Below are 16,532 nucleotides of genomic sequence, written 5' to 3' on the forward strand. Positions count from 1 at the left end.
GTTGCCAGGCTCTTCCTTCCTCCCCTTCTTGAAAATAGGGACCATACTGGCCCTTTTCCAGTCCTCAGGGACTTGGCCCGAGCACCAGGAGTCCTCGAACAGCCGTGCCAATGGCTCCGCAATGACACCAGCCAATTCCCTCAGCACCTGCGGATGAAGGTCATCCAGGCCTGCCGATTTGGACACATCTAAGCCCTCAAGGTAATCCTTAACAAGTCTCATCAGTCTTTTAACGAATCCCATCAGTCTCTCCTCACAGGGTCTGTCCCGCTGCCCTGTCACCAAGCGGGTGGCCCTTCGCTGAACCCTCTCCAGGCTGGCCAAATCCTTTCTGAAGTGCGGTGCCCAGTACTGGACGCAGTACTCCAACTGTGGCCTGACCAAAGTTGCATAGAAGGGGACTATCACCTCCCTGGACCGGCTTGAGATGCACCTTTGGATGCATGACAAGGTACGGCTGGCCTTGCTGGCTGTGGCCTGGTATTGGCGGCTCATGTTCATCTCGGAGCCAATAATGACTCCAAGATCCCTTTCCGCCTCTGTGCTTTAAAGAGGGGAACTCCCCAGCCTGTACGTATGCTGTGGATTCCTTCTCCCAAGGTGCAGCACCCTGCATTTGTCTACTTTGAACCCCATCCTAGTCTCATCTGCCCACTTTTGTAGTCTGTCTAAATCTATTTGCAGCCTCTCTCTCTCCCTTCAAGTGCGTCCGCCTCGCCCCACGTCTTAGTGTCGTCAGCAAACTTGGACAGCGTGCTTTCTACCCCCTTGTCTAAGTTGCCAATGGAGATGTTAAACAGTGCGGGCCCAAGGACCAAGCCCTGGGGGACCCCACTGCTCACATCTCGCCAGGTTGAGTACAACCCGTCCACCACTACTCTCTGGGTGCGCCCCATCAGCCAATTTTTTACCCATCCAACTGTGCAGGCATCAATGCCACAGTCGCTTAATTTATTGATGAGGATGGGAAGAGAGATAGTGTCAAAGGCCTTCTTGAAGTCTAGAAAGACTACATCCACGGCGACACCATCATCCAAGGATTAGCCACTTGGTCATAAAAGGCAACCAGGTTGGTCAGGCAGGACCTACCTCTGATGAACCCATGCTGATTGCCCCTGAGCATGATCTCCCCTGCTGGCCCCCCACACATGTGCTCCTTGATGAGTCTCTCCAAGATCTTCCCAAGCAGCGAGGTGAGGCTCACAGGTCTATAGTTACCTGGGTCCTCCCTCCTCCCTTTCTTGAAAATTGGGACCACATTAGCCAGTTTCCAATCCCCCAGCACCTGGCTAGATGACCACAAATACTCATACTTGGGTGGAGGGCATCTGGACCTGCAGATTTAAAAATGTCTAGCCATTCCAGAAGATCCCCAACTACATCTGCGCTGACTGAAGGCCTGACAGAGCTTTCCCCAAGATTGTCCCTACCTCTGGTAGGTGGGATGTCCCAGTCCCTGTTCAAGAAAACAGAGGCAAAGAAACTATTAAAAAATATCATCTTTCTTGTCTGGCATAGCCACAAGATTACGGTTTGCAACTTGCAGGGGCCCTACATTGCCTGGTGCCCACTTCTTGCTCCCAATGTACTTGAAAAAGACTTTTTGTTGTCCTTAAAAAGTTGCAACACTTTTTTTCTTTAAAGGTACTCAAATGATCTATCTTCCTAAGTTGAAACAGTTCTCAGAGATGTGTACTGCTGCACTGATATGAATGCAGCAATGACTCTGCGGTTCAGTGAAAGCTTACACTGTTTGAGAAATAAAATGACTTAGCTCTGAAGAAACTGGCAGCTTAAGTAGTTGTCTATGACAAGGTAGCACATTCATCTGGTAAGCTGTTCTAGAAGAGTACATTTTAAAGATGCAAATGAAGTTCCATCCCATTTTTTCTTCATCCACCCAGTGCCTCAGTTTACCAGCAAGCTCTGAGATTTTGGAATTGCTCCGACATGCCAACAACTCTCCCGAGCCTGCGCTAAGGCCTAGAACTCAACATGGTCACTAGCTGTCGTCTCAGCCAGCCTCACCTCAATTTCTAGTCCTTCCTGTCTCTAGCTCTTGCAGTCCCTCCCATGCTATCTTATAGCAATGCAAATTTCCCAGTGTTCACACAGGACTCCCTTGCTTCTGGTTTCAATCCATCCAGAGGTTACTGTGGAAAAACATAGCAAAAGAAGGCCTGATTGCACTGTCCCTGAAGAAACACTGCCAGCTTCTGCAAGCTCATCAGCATGAGTAGCAAGACCAGATAACAGAACAAGGGTGACATGTGGCAATGGAAGGCTCTGTCCTTCAAGCACAATGTTGATAATTCATTATTAAAACTAAACAAGAAATCCTCAGAAGCTTATGTATGTATGTATGTATGTATGTATGTATGTATGTTGTGGTGGTCATCTGCAAAGGGTTAGATACAATGCAGTTTCAGGAATCTTCCATTTGCTCTTACATAGGTTTAGAAGGCAGCATTTCTTTTAACTTTCATTTTGAATAACTCTTCCATCAAGAGGTGGACCTAAGGTGTAAGGCACAGGAATAAGGCTAAGTGGAAATGGAAACAATAAAAAAAACCCTTGCAATTCCCTTACCCCCCTGTAAGCCCCAAATGAAACCAGAGATTTCACCAAGACTCCCTGCAGATTCTTCATAACTGCAGTAACCCAAACTTCAGTATTTACACATGAAGATTGTGAGAAACTTTACCCATGGAGTATCAGCAAAATTACTTTGTACTACTTTAAAGTCAAAGCACACATTTGGTACCCCTGTTATCATACTGCTTTAAAAATTAAAGTGAATACAAAAGCACTCTCACCTCAGCCTTCACTATTCTATCCACAATGGTCTCCAGTGTTTCCAGCATACTGCACTTCACAACACCTTCAAAATACTGAGAACGGTGCTGCAGGGCTTGCGTCACTGTGATATCTAAGTTATTATAGGTTTTTTCAGCAGCAAGATTCTGAAAAATAACATGCAGAGAAATCAGCTGCAGTCTTTATAACAGACAAGTGGGTGAATATTTTGGCACTGACCTATGCATGCAAATATCAGTCCAGTGTTATATTGCAGACTGAGCATTTTCACTTCACATAGTAAACACCTTGGCTAAGCTAAGCATATCAGCGATCCTTCAGTGCATAAGGAAAGCCAAGTCTGCAGTTCAGTTAAATGCATCATGATAGACTTGACAAAAATTAATCCTGGATTGTGGTATGCACCCAGCCACTGACAAATTACTCATTTTGCTAACAGATCTTGGACTTGAAGGACTCAAAGCAATTCCTCCCGCTCTTGCACAATAAGTGCAAAATTTATAAATCAGTTCAAATTCCAGAGATTTATGAGACCTTAGTAATAAAGAGAAATACTGTTTCCTTAACCACAATTATTTCTTCCAACAGATGACCCCCAGCTGGTCTGGACATTCCCAATGAAAGCATTAATTACCATCTTTTGCTCTACCTGTGCTCAGACCCCCTCTGCTGGCCTGTTTTGGCACTGCAATCAAGGACACCAGAAGATACATTTCCAAAACAGAAATTGCAACTATGAGAAATTCAATAGTTCATATTCATCAGTTGAACTATAATAGTTCATTAGCACTACTGCAAGTGAGAGGGTTAAAATAATTGAAAGGTATAGCATCTACAGTCTTCATGTTAAAATCAAGAGTATTTTGATATACACAGAATTTGCACAGAAATGCTAATATCCTCTCCTATGAGAAAAGGTATAGGAAAGAAGATACTACTTTTTTCTTCTTCCATTAGTTGGAATGTGTTGGTGACACAGACAGGGACATATCAGCAATAAAGAGAAGGACTGAACTTGATAAGAAAGAAAGGGATGATACTGAAGTCTTCAAAAAGAAAGAAATGGGGTGAAAAATTATAATAACAATTTCCCACATCAAACAGTGGTGATTAATAACAAGAACTTAACTAAGAGCTCATCAACTGGGCACAACGGAGGAGAAGAAAGACCTGGTTGTATTCAGACGATCAGAGGATGATTATGTGATGGGGGCACACAAAAAGGAGACACTGGGATGTATTACGCAAGATTCTTCCAATAGAGACAGGGAAGTACTGACAAGGTACTGGTGAGACCTCATCTGGATACTCTACTGTGTATACTCAGGTTCAAGAAATATGAATTCAGATGGGGGCAGGAGCAGAGATGGCCTACCAAGATAAAGATAATCAGAAAAAGAAAACTTATCTTAGGAGAACAGCTCAAAAGAGCTTGGCTTGATTTAATCTACAAAACTGAGATTGAGATGGGATATGATTACTCTGCAAATCACTATGGGGAAGCAGTTATGGCACAAAAACGTAAAAAGTATAAACTGGCTAGGAATAAATTTGGGCTGTAAATTAGAAGGCAGTGTATAATCAACCAAGGAGCAAAGTCCTGGAACAGCTTCCCAAAAAAAAGAAGTATGAGAAAACAACTTAATTCACTTTTAAGGTCAGTTTAGGAATAGAATTATGTAATGTGATTGGCTCGTATCAGGGACTGGATTTGAGGATCTGTAAGGTCCTGTTTATCCTCTAGTCCTAAATATGCAACCCATGGAATGAAGTAGTTACTGCACTCTTGTGCAACATGTGATTGCACATTCAATTACTTTGTGCATTTTAAAATGTGTGACCTAGTTTAGTTCTTTGGGGGCACACAAGAGCCCAAGTGCAATCAGTTTTTTAGTGAGTTGTGAATGAGATGCAAGTCTCAAGTGGCAACGCTTCATATCTCCAGGCTTTTCAACCCAAGATTTTGGTGGAGCCACTTTACAGAACATATGCTGATGGAGTGGTGGCAGTTATGAAGGTGGCATGCTCTGAGCTATTTATTTTAGGTACTGAAGAAAGTCAAACATGTTTAAACAGCATAACAGGAGAAGGAAGACAGACTTCTTTCATTGTCTGGTCCAGTGTTTTCATTCAAGTACAATTAGGTTTTGGCCCTGGCTACTGAGCAAGGATCTAGTCCATGTGTTCGTTTTCTCAAAAAGAAAAATTTTGTTTTTTTAAATTTTTAGCCATCCTAAATTGCTTCCTAGCTAAAGGAATTGTTATGAGAGACAAAGCTGAGCTTTTCTTTCGAAGATTAGGCAGATTTCTGGAGAGTTTGTAGAATGATGCTAGGTGCCTCCTGAGTGGCAGCTGTCAGGAGGCTCTGTGATGAAGTAGGGTTAGAGGCTTGTTTTAGCCATCATGGTTCAGGAAATGTGCAACCAGCAAGGACTTTTTTTTTAGTAATACAGATTTCACAGACATTAGGGCTGGAAGGGACCTCACAAGATCATCGGGTCCAGCCCCCTGCCCAAGAGGCAGGAAGTCAACTGGGGTCAAATGGTCCCAGCAAGATAAGCATCCAAGTGCATCTTAAAGGTGTCCAAAGTAGGTGCGCACCACTTCTGAGGGGAGTCTATTCCAGACTCTGGAGACTCAGACAGTAAAGAAGTCTGTCCTTATGTCCAGCCTAAAACAGCCTTCCCAAAGTTTGTGACCATTAGACCTTGTCTTCCCTAGGGGTGCCCTGGTGAACAGACGTTCTCCCAGTTCCTGATGCACACCCCTTACATCCTTATAGGCTGCCACAATGTCACACCTGGGCCTTTGCTTCTCCAGGCTGAAGAGCCCCCTGCCTCTCAGTCTCTCCTCATAAGTCTTGTTCTCTGATCAGGCACATGCCTCTCCTCTGGACTCTCTCAAGCTTCTCCACATCTTTGCTAAAGTGTGGAGCCCAGAACTGGATGCAGTACTCCAGCTGCAGTCTCACTAAGGCCGAGTACAGGGGGAGGATGACTTCCTGGGACTTCCTTGAGATGCACTGGTAGATGCAAGCTAGGGATTTGTTTGCTTTGCCAGGTGTGGAATCACATTGGTGGCTCATGTTCATCTTATGGTCAGTCATGACCCCCAAGTCCCTTTCGGTCATGGTGCCAAGCCTATAAGTGAGATGTGGATTTCTCCCCACCCCTTGCCCGAGGTGGAGCACCTTGCATTTCTGTGTTGAATGCCATCAGGTTTTGATCCGTCCACCTTGAGTGCCCATCCAGGGCAGCCTGAATTGCCAGCCTATTCTCTAGTGTGACCACACTTCCCCATAGTTTGGTGTCAGCAGCAAATTTAGCCAGTCCACTTCTGATACCAGAATCCAGATAGTTTATAAGTATGTTAAAGAGTACTTGTCCAAGTACGGAGCCCTGGGAGATGCCACTGGTCATCATGCACCATGTTGACATGGTTCCATCAACTATCACTCCCTGGGACTGACCACGGAGCCAGTTCCCAAGCCACTGGACCAGGAGGTTGTCAAGGCTGCAATTCCCCAGTTTAACTATGAGGCCTTCTACCTCCTGTGTGCACACCGACAGCTCAGACCTTCGGCATGCCAGGCTGTAGAAAACATGGAACAGGAGGATCAGAGTGACTGAAAGAGCCTTTAGAAAGTACTAATTTAAGCTTCCAGTTTACCCAAGATTTGCAGATGGCCACTTTTATGAGCATAGGGAAGCAAAGCCAAGATATGTGGCTTACTTTAAGACTTTTGAAAGTTAAAGGGAAAAGCAATCGTGTACCTTCTCCTAAAAGGAAGATTATGCTTATTTATTTGTTTAATTTGTTTAGGGACGCTATTGTTTAGAACAAAGCATGTTTAAATTCTTGATGGTCTAATTTGCAAATTAGCGTAGATGAAAGAGACAACCACCCAGGGGAAGAAGATCAAAAGGCAGCCTAATTTACTTGCATGTTACTAGCTGGCAGCAGAAAAATAAGCCTTTTGGCCTTGAAGTTGTTTTGGTTCTAGCCATGTTAATTTCTAGTGAGCAGGCCTACCTTCCTTGGAAATTAAAAGGATTCTGGCAGCCATACTGTCCAGATTTCTACTTTTTATTACAAATTATTGCTTAGAGTTCTTTTAAATTCTGTCTTCAAGGAATCATTTGGATTCAAGCTTCTTTCTTTCCAACGCCCGTGATGAAAGGCGTGAGAAATGAGATGGATGTTCTTGCCCTGAAGCAACTGCCAAAGATGTAGTAGGGGAAAGACTGCCTCCTAGTCTGGTCTCCCACCTCAGAGTGGCATTAGGACCTCTCCGAGATAGCTATGCTGCTCAATGTGGGCAGGACTGCTTTCTCGGTAGTGGTCCTGGTCTCAACAGGGAGATAGTTATAGACGTAGCCCAAGTCATAAACTGGATTTAGGGCTGGAGATTTCACCTCCTTGGAGGTTACAACCGTCTTCTACAACAGCAAGTTACTGCTTAGGGTCACCAAGAAAGAACAGGGCAATGCTCTCCATAAAAACAGAGACAGGAGGAACAGGAGTCCTGAAGGAATAGGCAGAAACCCTGCGGCTTGGGAACCCTCATTCTCAAGAACACTGCACGCAGACAAATTCTGCAGATTATAGTTGTTACAGGAACTTTTAAAGTATTTCTGTACTCTTCTCCCTTAGTAGTGAGATTTTCTAAAGCAAAATTGCAGGCATTTGGATGTTCCACTAACACCGGCAGGCTGGTGTACAAGCTACTGAAACTCTTATCTCTTCGCAGAACAAGGCAGCCCCCAGAAGTCCTCAGGAAGGAGCAGGTATGTGGAGAAGAGATGAATAGAGAAATTCAGACTTTTTCTGGGAGATCCCAACTGCGTAGAAGGTTTGCTCACTAGGCATGCTGGCTAGGCTGTACTGAAGGATGGCATGACAAAATACTGGTCTGAGCTAGACTCAGACAGAACTGCAATGAGGGCAGGTTTAGTACACTGGTGCATGCAACTATGGCAGCTAATTTGTTTCAATGACTGAAAATACAATTAAAATGATATGCCCAACCTGCAAGAGGAAGTCCTTCACCATTGATAAGGCCGGGTTGTGGAAAAGGCACAGTTAAGAGGAAGTATTAAAAAAAGCCTAAACTTCCTTGTGTTGGCACAATTTTTTTGAGTCTTAGAAATGCCTTGACCACCAGCTACCCCTGGATAAAAATTATTACTATGGTCAACTGAACATTGCAAAGTCAACTGAATGGCATTTTCTTCACTTCATTAGAAAGAATTAAAAGGTTAAGGAAGGAATAACAGTTGAAACAGAAGTCTGAAAGAAATTGTTAAAAAGACACACCACACTGCATATAAAATATTTTATGGAATTTAAGAAGATACTTACTATTACATCAAATTTGGAATAAATATCTACAACTTTTCCTAAAAATGAAAACATACGTTAGTAAGGCCTTTCAAAAACAAAAATTATGTTCCTGCATCCTAGTTTTAGTATCTTCCAATTACAAGGAAACAAAACAGACATATCAAAACAGAAAATACTGCCCCTGACAACAAACAAACCCTTTTTGTGCTACAACACACTTCAAAAGAAACTAACTGAACAGGAAGTATCTAGGTCTGCAACCTGAACCTTTCATCCCATTCTTCCCCTTTTAATTACTTGATGACCTAGTAGGGATTTAAGTGGCAGGGCAGAAAAGAGGCAATTTTAGCACTTCTCTCCACAGGGGTAACTGTACAAAATAACTAAATACAAATGAAATGATCTATCCCTCTCCACCTTCCCCCCACCAGCTTTTATGCTCACGTACTGCTTAACACACACCTGACTCATCCACAACAGGTAACGCTGATATCCTTCTGTCTACAAATATATTCAAGGCTTTAATGATAGGAGTGTCTGGATGTATGAAGGCAATGTTGTGGTAAGTTCCTATCCCCAGTTCATCCAGGTTCTTCTTCATAAAAGCAGGCTTTGGCATCTCTGACACCTAGGACAGATGAAATGAACACATGTTTGTGCTTTCTTTCTTTTTTTTCTTTCTTTCTTTCAGGATAGATGCACTGGAACCAGAAGGCATGACTGAAATTCACATGAGGAGTGGTCAGTCTTCACTGCTTTACCTACAGAGTTCACGTAAGTACCACAGGGGTTTCAGAACAATGTAGCAGATTAGTAGTTATAGGGATCCTGGTTTTCTCCGTCTGAAAGGGCATCCCCACACCCCCCTCCCCAAAAATTCATGTTTTTCCGCCATTAAAATGAAACACTACTATCTATATAGGTATCAGCTGAGCACAATGTTTTATTGATACATTTACAATTTGAAAGCAACTCGGAAGCCTATCAGTACCTCAATCACTATAATAAAATACATTTTAAATACCTATGTATTTTGGCATTTGATTTTTGTTTTATTATGAGAAATCAGAGCTCCACCTGCCCTCTTCACTCACAAGGACATGGGTCCAGTTACAGCTGTCCCCCTCACACTGCTTTGGGGTGCTGAGCAGCCCTGATATGCTGGTTCCATGCCCCTGTCCATGCTGGTGCCCCCCGCCCAAGCCACAGCCCTTCACTCCTGTCCTACAGCCTCAATCCCCGTCCGCAGTGCCCCAGCCCTGCTGGTGCCCCTCATCCCGAGCCTGCTGCCCCTACTCCCAGCCCTCCAAAGAGGAAGAGGGTGGGTAAGTGGGGATAGGGGGCAGGAACACAGGTGATGCGTCATGGGGGCAGGGGGACACAGGACAGCCTGGGAGGGCGGAAAGGGGGCATACCACCCCCAGATTTCTGTGAACACAGTGAGGTGCGGGCTACAGCCTGGCCGGATCAGCTGTGGGCAGGAGCTACTTCCATGGCTCAGCAGGTGGGACCCAGCACAGGGGGAGTCCCATGCCACCAAGGTGAGGCATCCCCTGCCCACCTGGCATCAGTAAGAGCACACTTTCACGCTGCCACCATGCCTCACCTTGGCAGCCATGGCAGCACACAGTGCCCCCTCCCATGGTGGGTCCCACCTGCTGGGCTGTGGAAACTGCTTCTGCCCAGAGCTGGTTTGGCCTGGCTGTAGGTGCAGAAATCTGGATGGGGGGGCACATGCTCCCCCACATTGCCTGTGAGCGCCCCCCTGACACTTCTGTTTGCCCCTTCCCACCCAACTTACCTGGAGACAGCTGCGGGAGCTGCTTTTCCACTACTGACTGGCTGCCATATGCATGTATGCACGCACACATGCATGTGGCACCCCCTATATCCTTCTCCCCCCAGCACCAAGCAGCACCTTGCAGGATGGAACTGTGCCAGCCTGAAAAGGGGAGGTTTCCTGAGTTTTTCTCTTTTAAAGGAGAAAATCCATGTTTTTCCATGGCAAACGGAAAGCCTGGATTCCTGGTAATTAGCTGAAAGACTCAGGTCTAAGACATTTCTGGACACAACAGACTTCAACACAGTGCAATTTATACCAGTTTTCTATGTGGGCGTAAAATTACTTCAGGAGTGGAGGTGGACAGACAACAAACTCCACAGGGCAGTTACCAACAGCAGGCCCTATTGCAGTTTCTCACCTCTAGTTAGCAGGGAAACAGGTACAACTCTGTTTGCCTTTAGCAAACGGAAGCATAGGCACAATTGACACCGTTATAATCTATGCTCAGCATAGTTTTACTCCTAACTTTTCTTGGGCTAATCGCACTAGATTCAAGAAAGTAAGTGCATATATTCCTCTGACTGGTGCACCTCTACTCCTTATTTAAGCTAACTGCATTGCAGCAAAGGTGTCATGTGTCTGAGCCCCATCTGAATTTAAGCAGGTCAAAACTAAGATTACAATGTGAATTTTCAATCCTCTTCCCCAAAAATTTATTTAATCTTTTGTGGTAATGTGTCAATATGCATTTGGTACTAAATGGTGTCTTTTCCTTCTCAGTCCACTGAATGCAGAGACAGAAAACAGGAAAAGAAAGGTTAAAGAATATTATTTTGGGCTGTATGTTTACTTCAAATTCTCATTTCCTGGTCTGATCTGTCACCAGAGCTTGTTGCTGAGACCACACTAGAGGAGCTGCTCAGGAGTGACAAGAACCATCTCTGCTCTGCATGATCCAAGTCTCTCTGCTGGGGAGAGTGAGCAGTTGAGGAAAGCAGCGAGTTGAACAAGTTACTTTTCTGCAGAACTGTAACTGGAGAGAGGAGAGAAGCCATGATCTATGCCAGCTCCCTCATACTCAAAGGCAGGAGCATACCCTTTTATGCTGTCAGGAAAGAGATGCCCAGACTTTCTGAAGGAAAAGAGTCAAAGTCAAGTCAAAGAGTCTATCAGCAAGTTTCCAAGCCAAGGGCTTATACTATGAATGTTAAAAGATTTCTATTTAATATCAGTTAATCAAAGGAGTTTTTTAGATTACTTACAAAAAGCTGGAGGAACTTGAGGATTCTTTTATGGGTAAGTATATAAAGTGCATTCCCGCTGACAGGGTCAATAACTGGCAATCTGTGGATTTTGTTTTTGATCAATGAATATACAGCATCAAAAAGGCTGAGGAAAAACATTAAATCCATTAATGAATTCTGACTGTGAAATTCAAAGCAGGTACTTTGAAAATGAAATGGGACTACAAAGAATGCATGGGGTCAATAACTGTTTACACTAACATTAGAACAAAATATTGGAGAAATTACATAACTTGCAGAGTGAAAAGCTACCAAATTTCACGCCTGCTTAAGAAAAAACCACATACATGAAGATGTACGCACACAGATCAGAGAACCTTTGATATCAGTAAAGAATCAGTAACCAGCCTTCTGCAACAGGAAGGAGTGCACAATTTCTTCAATTTACATTTTTACTTGAAGTGACTATTTTGCTCAAAAGCGTTCACGTAGAAGTCCTTCAAACAGAAAGACACAGACAGTGGCAATGCAAAGTATCCAATTCTCTTGCGCTAGATGTTCTTCAGTCCTGAGTTGAAAGGATCGTATTGCAGGGTGAAAACAATTAAGTTTCAACCTGTGCCCCCTTCAGACAAGTGCCAAATAGCTCCTGGATTTGCCTCTTATGGTGCTAGCCAGAGCTATCCAACTGGCAGCTTACAGGCCTCACACAGACCACGAGGGATTCATGTATGGCCTCCAGGCTCCTACCTCGCACCCCTCCTGCTATTGCTCTGGCTGCTGCTGCAGCTGTGGTCTGTAGGCTCTCTCCTTGCTTCAGCTTTTGATTCCTGCTTCAGTCCCAGGGGGTGGGTCAGCAGGGTGCACAGTGCAGCGTGTGCACACGCTGCAGAGTGGGAGGGTGTTGCCCAAGTGCACAGTGCAGGGTAGGGAGGTGGGAATGCCCATGTGTACAGTGCAGCAAGGGGGGTGTGGCTCATAGTAGTGTGGCCCCCTGTTACTTAGGGGTTGGACAGGCCTTGTATAGACAGCTGTCCATGTGAAGACAAGACACCTATGTATTTATTTCATCTGATCATCACTGGGGGCTGGGGAGGGAAAAGTACAAGACGACAGCTTGACTCTATTTGAAATAGTGACCGAGTCCTAAGAGGCTCTGCGATAGGGATTGGCAACTTACAGCCTGCAAAAAAATTGGATCCAGCCTGGGAATGTCCCACCTGGCCTGGGGAGGCACAGGGATTGGGCTGAACTGCCCATCCCCCCTGCAGTGCTCCCTGCTGCTCCTTTGTGCCTTAACGTTACTTTTGCTGCAGAGGGGCTGGGCATGTGTGGTGAGGCTAAATGCAGGTTGCTTGAGCTTTTCAGGGGTGAGTGCACAGAGATTCATAGTCCATGCCAGGGGGGCTAGTCATCCACAGGGACAAAAGGCTCCCAATCCCTACTCTACAACGTTTTAGTATTCTGAACACTAGCTCAGAGGTGGGCAATTATTTTGACTGGAGGGCCACTTAACGAGTTCTGGTGATCTGTCAAGGGCTGCACACATAAAATGTTTCAGAAGATATCATTTGAACAAATTAGAGATAAAAAGCAACTGCGTATTAAAAATCAAACACCTACCACAAAATATTTTAATTTTATTTCAAAAAATATTTTGTGACCTGATTTATGTTTGTCTGAGTAGTATATGTAGAGGTGATATAACATGTTATATTGCATATAACAGTCCACATGCCAGGTCCCGAGAGCTGACTGGAGGACTGGGGGGGAGGGGCCAGGGGGCACATGCAGCAGAGTTTGCCTGAGAGGTGTGGTGCATGTTCAGTGCCCACTCCCCAAAATCCAGCCCATGGCTGCCCCTGCAGTGCTCTACACGGGGCTGATGTGTGCCTGCTCCCGCTCAGGGCACCCATACCACACGGGTCCTGCCCCAGCACGCAGGGCTCCAGCTGCCTTCCACCCAGCTGGCTGCCTCATTGTGCTGAGCACCGAGCTATACTTGAAACACCCCCCACTGCCATTTTGAAATGTGGAGATGCTGAATACACGTGATGCGGAGGTTCCTGGAGCATGCTAATTAGCACGCTCCAGCAGACTTGAGTCTGCTCCAACGCATGCTAATTAGCATGTGTCATAGGAGCACTCTGTCACATGTATAGGTGCCTGTGCTGCCCAGCACCTGCCCCTACACTACCTGCTGCTCAGAACGGTGCAGCAGGGGCAGGAAGAGGACCTGCTGCTGGAGGCAGGGTGAACTGGGCAGTACCGGGATAGTTGTAGCACGCTTTGAGAAGCTGTACACATTGGCCAGCGGCCACGGTGGTACCGTCGGCAGGGGTGGGATGGGAGCATGGCATGGGCTGCTCCAGGCAGGAGTGGGTGGGGGCAGCTGCAGGCCAGATGTCATCAAATGTCAGGCCGGATCTGGCCTGCAGGCTGTATTTTGCCCACCCCTGCTCTAACTCCACTTTTTCTGAAATTATCAATAAGAACTAAGGAATGCTGGTGCGACTTCTTTTATTTCCTTTGATTATGTTGTAAACATTTAAGAAGAAAATATTACACATTTTAAAATACATCTAAATCTTTGTAATTTCCTAGACTGCTGGAACAAATGCTTAAGACGAGCCTCCAGAAAGCTAGCATTTGTATACCACTGATGCAGAAAGTAGCAATCCATTTATCACAGCAGCACACAGATAAAAAAAAAATTCCTTAGTAATTAGGAACAGCCAAGGAAAGCAGGCAAGAATCATCTCTTCAGTATCTGCTTTTCCAACTCAGATTATTACATAAAATACAATCCAAGGACGTTTCAGGGACTAGAACTGTACTAAGTCTCAACCCACAAGGAGTGGCACAAGTCTGTCTCCTTCTGGATCCCAAGCAAACCAGAAAAAGGATACTGAAACTGAGGGTACGTCTATGCTGCAGACTGTAGCACAGTACAGGCATACCTCGGAGATATTGCGGGTTCGGTTCCAGACCACCGCAATACAGCAAATATCGCAATAAAGCGAGTCACATGCATTTTTTGGTTTCCCAGTGCATATAAAAGTTATGTTTACACTATACTGTAGTCTATTAAGTGTGCAATAGCATTATGTCTAAAAAAAACCAATGTACATACCTTAATTAAAAAAATACTTTATTGCTAAAAAATGCGAAGTGAGCAAACGCTGTTGGAAAAATGGCGCCGATAGACTTGCTCGACGCAGGGTTGCCACAAACCTTCAATTTGTAAAAAACGCAATATCTGCAAAGCGCAATAAAACGAGGTACGCCTGTATAAAAGAGCCAATTTAGGCAGTTGGTTTGGGGCAACATAAGGCTCTTAGTTTATCCTGCTTCTCACTGTATTTCAGGAACACACACACACACACACATGCCTAGGCAGAGCCTGGCTAGAGCTACTCTGCTTCTAGTAAACAAGCTAGCTCAGTTAAAGCTAACCTGAGACTTGTGACTGCATTGCAGTGTACGTAAATGACTGAACCATGTAGAGTTCTCCTAAGAATGAAATGGCATCATCAAATCCATTCCCTCCTTGACTTATGGGTAGGAATTAGAAGATGTGAAGCAAGTTTCCAAATTGCAGTACAGTACAGTATCCCCAACAGCAGTCATCTCTGATTTTGGGCCAGTTTGTAGCTGGAGTCAATTAAACCCACATAAACAGTGTTTCCAATCTTCATGAATTTACTGTAATTCACAAATACAAACCTTGTTTCTATTTAACCCAAATAAAAAAAGGCCCAGGGACTAATTACATGAACACCAACTGCAGAAATTCTGAATTAAACAAAAATGAAATGCAAATGCTTACCTTGCATCTGGGGAGATGTTCACTAAAGGCTTAAATGTTTCTTGTAAATAAAGTTCTGTATTAAAAAAGTAAATATTATACAAAACATCAGTATTTTACTTACTAGGAAGCAGACATCTATCAAGATATAGACACCACTCTGGACAAAATGCAATGGAGAAGACATTCAAGATGTAAAGGCAAACATTTAGAAATACTTGTTAAATGTAAATTAGTTATGAAGCTACCTTTTCCACTGAAAGTAAAGGCAGTCAGTAAAAAGATCTTCAGGGATTACTTTAAACAGGAATAAAAGTAATTCCGGAGTATAACCACTAGGGGGCACTACCGCAGCAGGAACCCCCACGGAACAGAACAGCTGCTTGAGTTGCACTGGCTGTGGTTCTTAGAGGCAGTTGTCCAAATATTTTCAATGCAAACAAAAGAATAGTTCATTCTTGGTAAACGTGCACCCTATATGCTTAAGGCTAAAGCTTTAGCTAGTTTAGTCCTGAACAAAACAGCTAAAATTGCCACAGTCTAGGATGCACATCCTGTGGCACAGAATCAACACAAGAAATTGTTACCACACATCAACCGCTCTGCAGCGTGTCCCCCCTCCTTCCACTTAACCCTGTATACTTTGTCAGTCTGCCTATAAAAGTGGTTCTCAACCTTTTCAGACTCGAGACACCCTTTGATTGTTTCAAGGTACACCATGACAGGCTTGAGGCACCCCTTAGAAAATGCCAGCTCTTAGTTTTTCCTCATTTTTGGACTACAGATAAATAGAGAAATTCTGCTGCAAAGAACTCAAAAAGACCACAAGTCCAAATGTTTTGAACACTCTGGACTCCTATCTGAAATCTCAGTTTATCTTGTGAATTATGTTTGCACACCTAACAGTGCTAACATTTCATGGCACCCTTGAAAGGATCTCAAGGCACCTCAGGGTGCCACAGGACCCTGGTTGAGAACCACTCATTACAAGTGGGACTTGTAGAGGATGCATACATCAGACATCGGATCCAGAACAAAACAACTGCCCAATCGGGATTCTGGGCTCTAACTTTTCTGGAGCAAAAAGGCAGAACACTATTCATTTGTTACCTGCACAAAACAAGCCCATGTGTGGATGTCTACAGCTGTGAAAGTCTCTGAATTACAGGATCTTATCACATATGGTCTTCTGCAAACTGTTTAGGCAATCTGCGACTTTGTTCTGTAATCCTGGCAGGCGGGACTGCTGTTAAGAGTAATCCAGTGAACTGGTAAACTAGTTCCACAGACAGACCACTTTCTGACAGACGGGATGATCTTGGCCCACCTTGTCTGTTCATATAAAACATCACCATTGTATTGTCTGTTATTATCTGCAAAGTTTGTCATGGATCAGAGGTAAAAAAATGCTACACAAGCTAACTTCTCCCCCTTCCCCAAAACTGCTATGTGAAGAGGTCTCTTCTTGGGACCCCAAATCCTGGAGACAGCAAGAGTCAAAATGTGCTACCCAGCCAAGATTAGAGGTGCCCATCAC

At 44.5% G+C, this 16,532-nt stretch overlaps 1 protein-coding gene across 3 annotated transcripts in view; it reads right to left on the reverse strand.

Moving 5' to 3' along the window:
- Positions 1 to 16,532, reverse strand: part of PRKAG2 (protein kinase AMP-activated non-catalytic subunit gamma 2) — a 328,707-nt gene that overhangs the window by 7,619 nt on the left and 304,556 nt on the right. For all 3 annotated transcript variants that reach the window (XM_019530337.1, XM_019530343.1, XM_019530349.1), the window contains 5 exons: positions 15,017 to 15,071; positions 11,206 to 11,332; positions 8,623 to 8,788; positions 8,179 to 8,216; positions 2,817 to 2,963 (listed from right to left, as the gene is read on the reverse strand). In XM_019530337.1, coding sequence (XP_019385882.1) covers positions 2,817 to 2,963; positions 8,179 to 8,216; positions 8,623 to 8,788; positions 11,206 to 11,332; positions 15,017 to 15,071 — 533 coding nt within the window. The remainder of the gene's footprint in view (positions 1 to 2,816; positions 2,964 to 8,178; positions 8,217 to 8,622; positions 8,789 to 11,205; positions 11,333 to 15,016; positions 15,072 to 16,532) is intronic.

Source organism: Crocodylus porosus, unplaced genomic scaffold (genome assembly GCF_001723895.1).
Source record: "Crocodylus porosus isolate Cpor-Errol unplaced genomic scaffold, CroPor_comp1, whole genome shotgun sequence".
NCBI classification, from domain to species: domain Eukaryota; kingdom Metazoa; phylum Chordata; order Crocodylia; family Crocodylidae; genus Crocodylus; species Crocodylus porosus.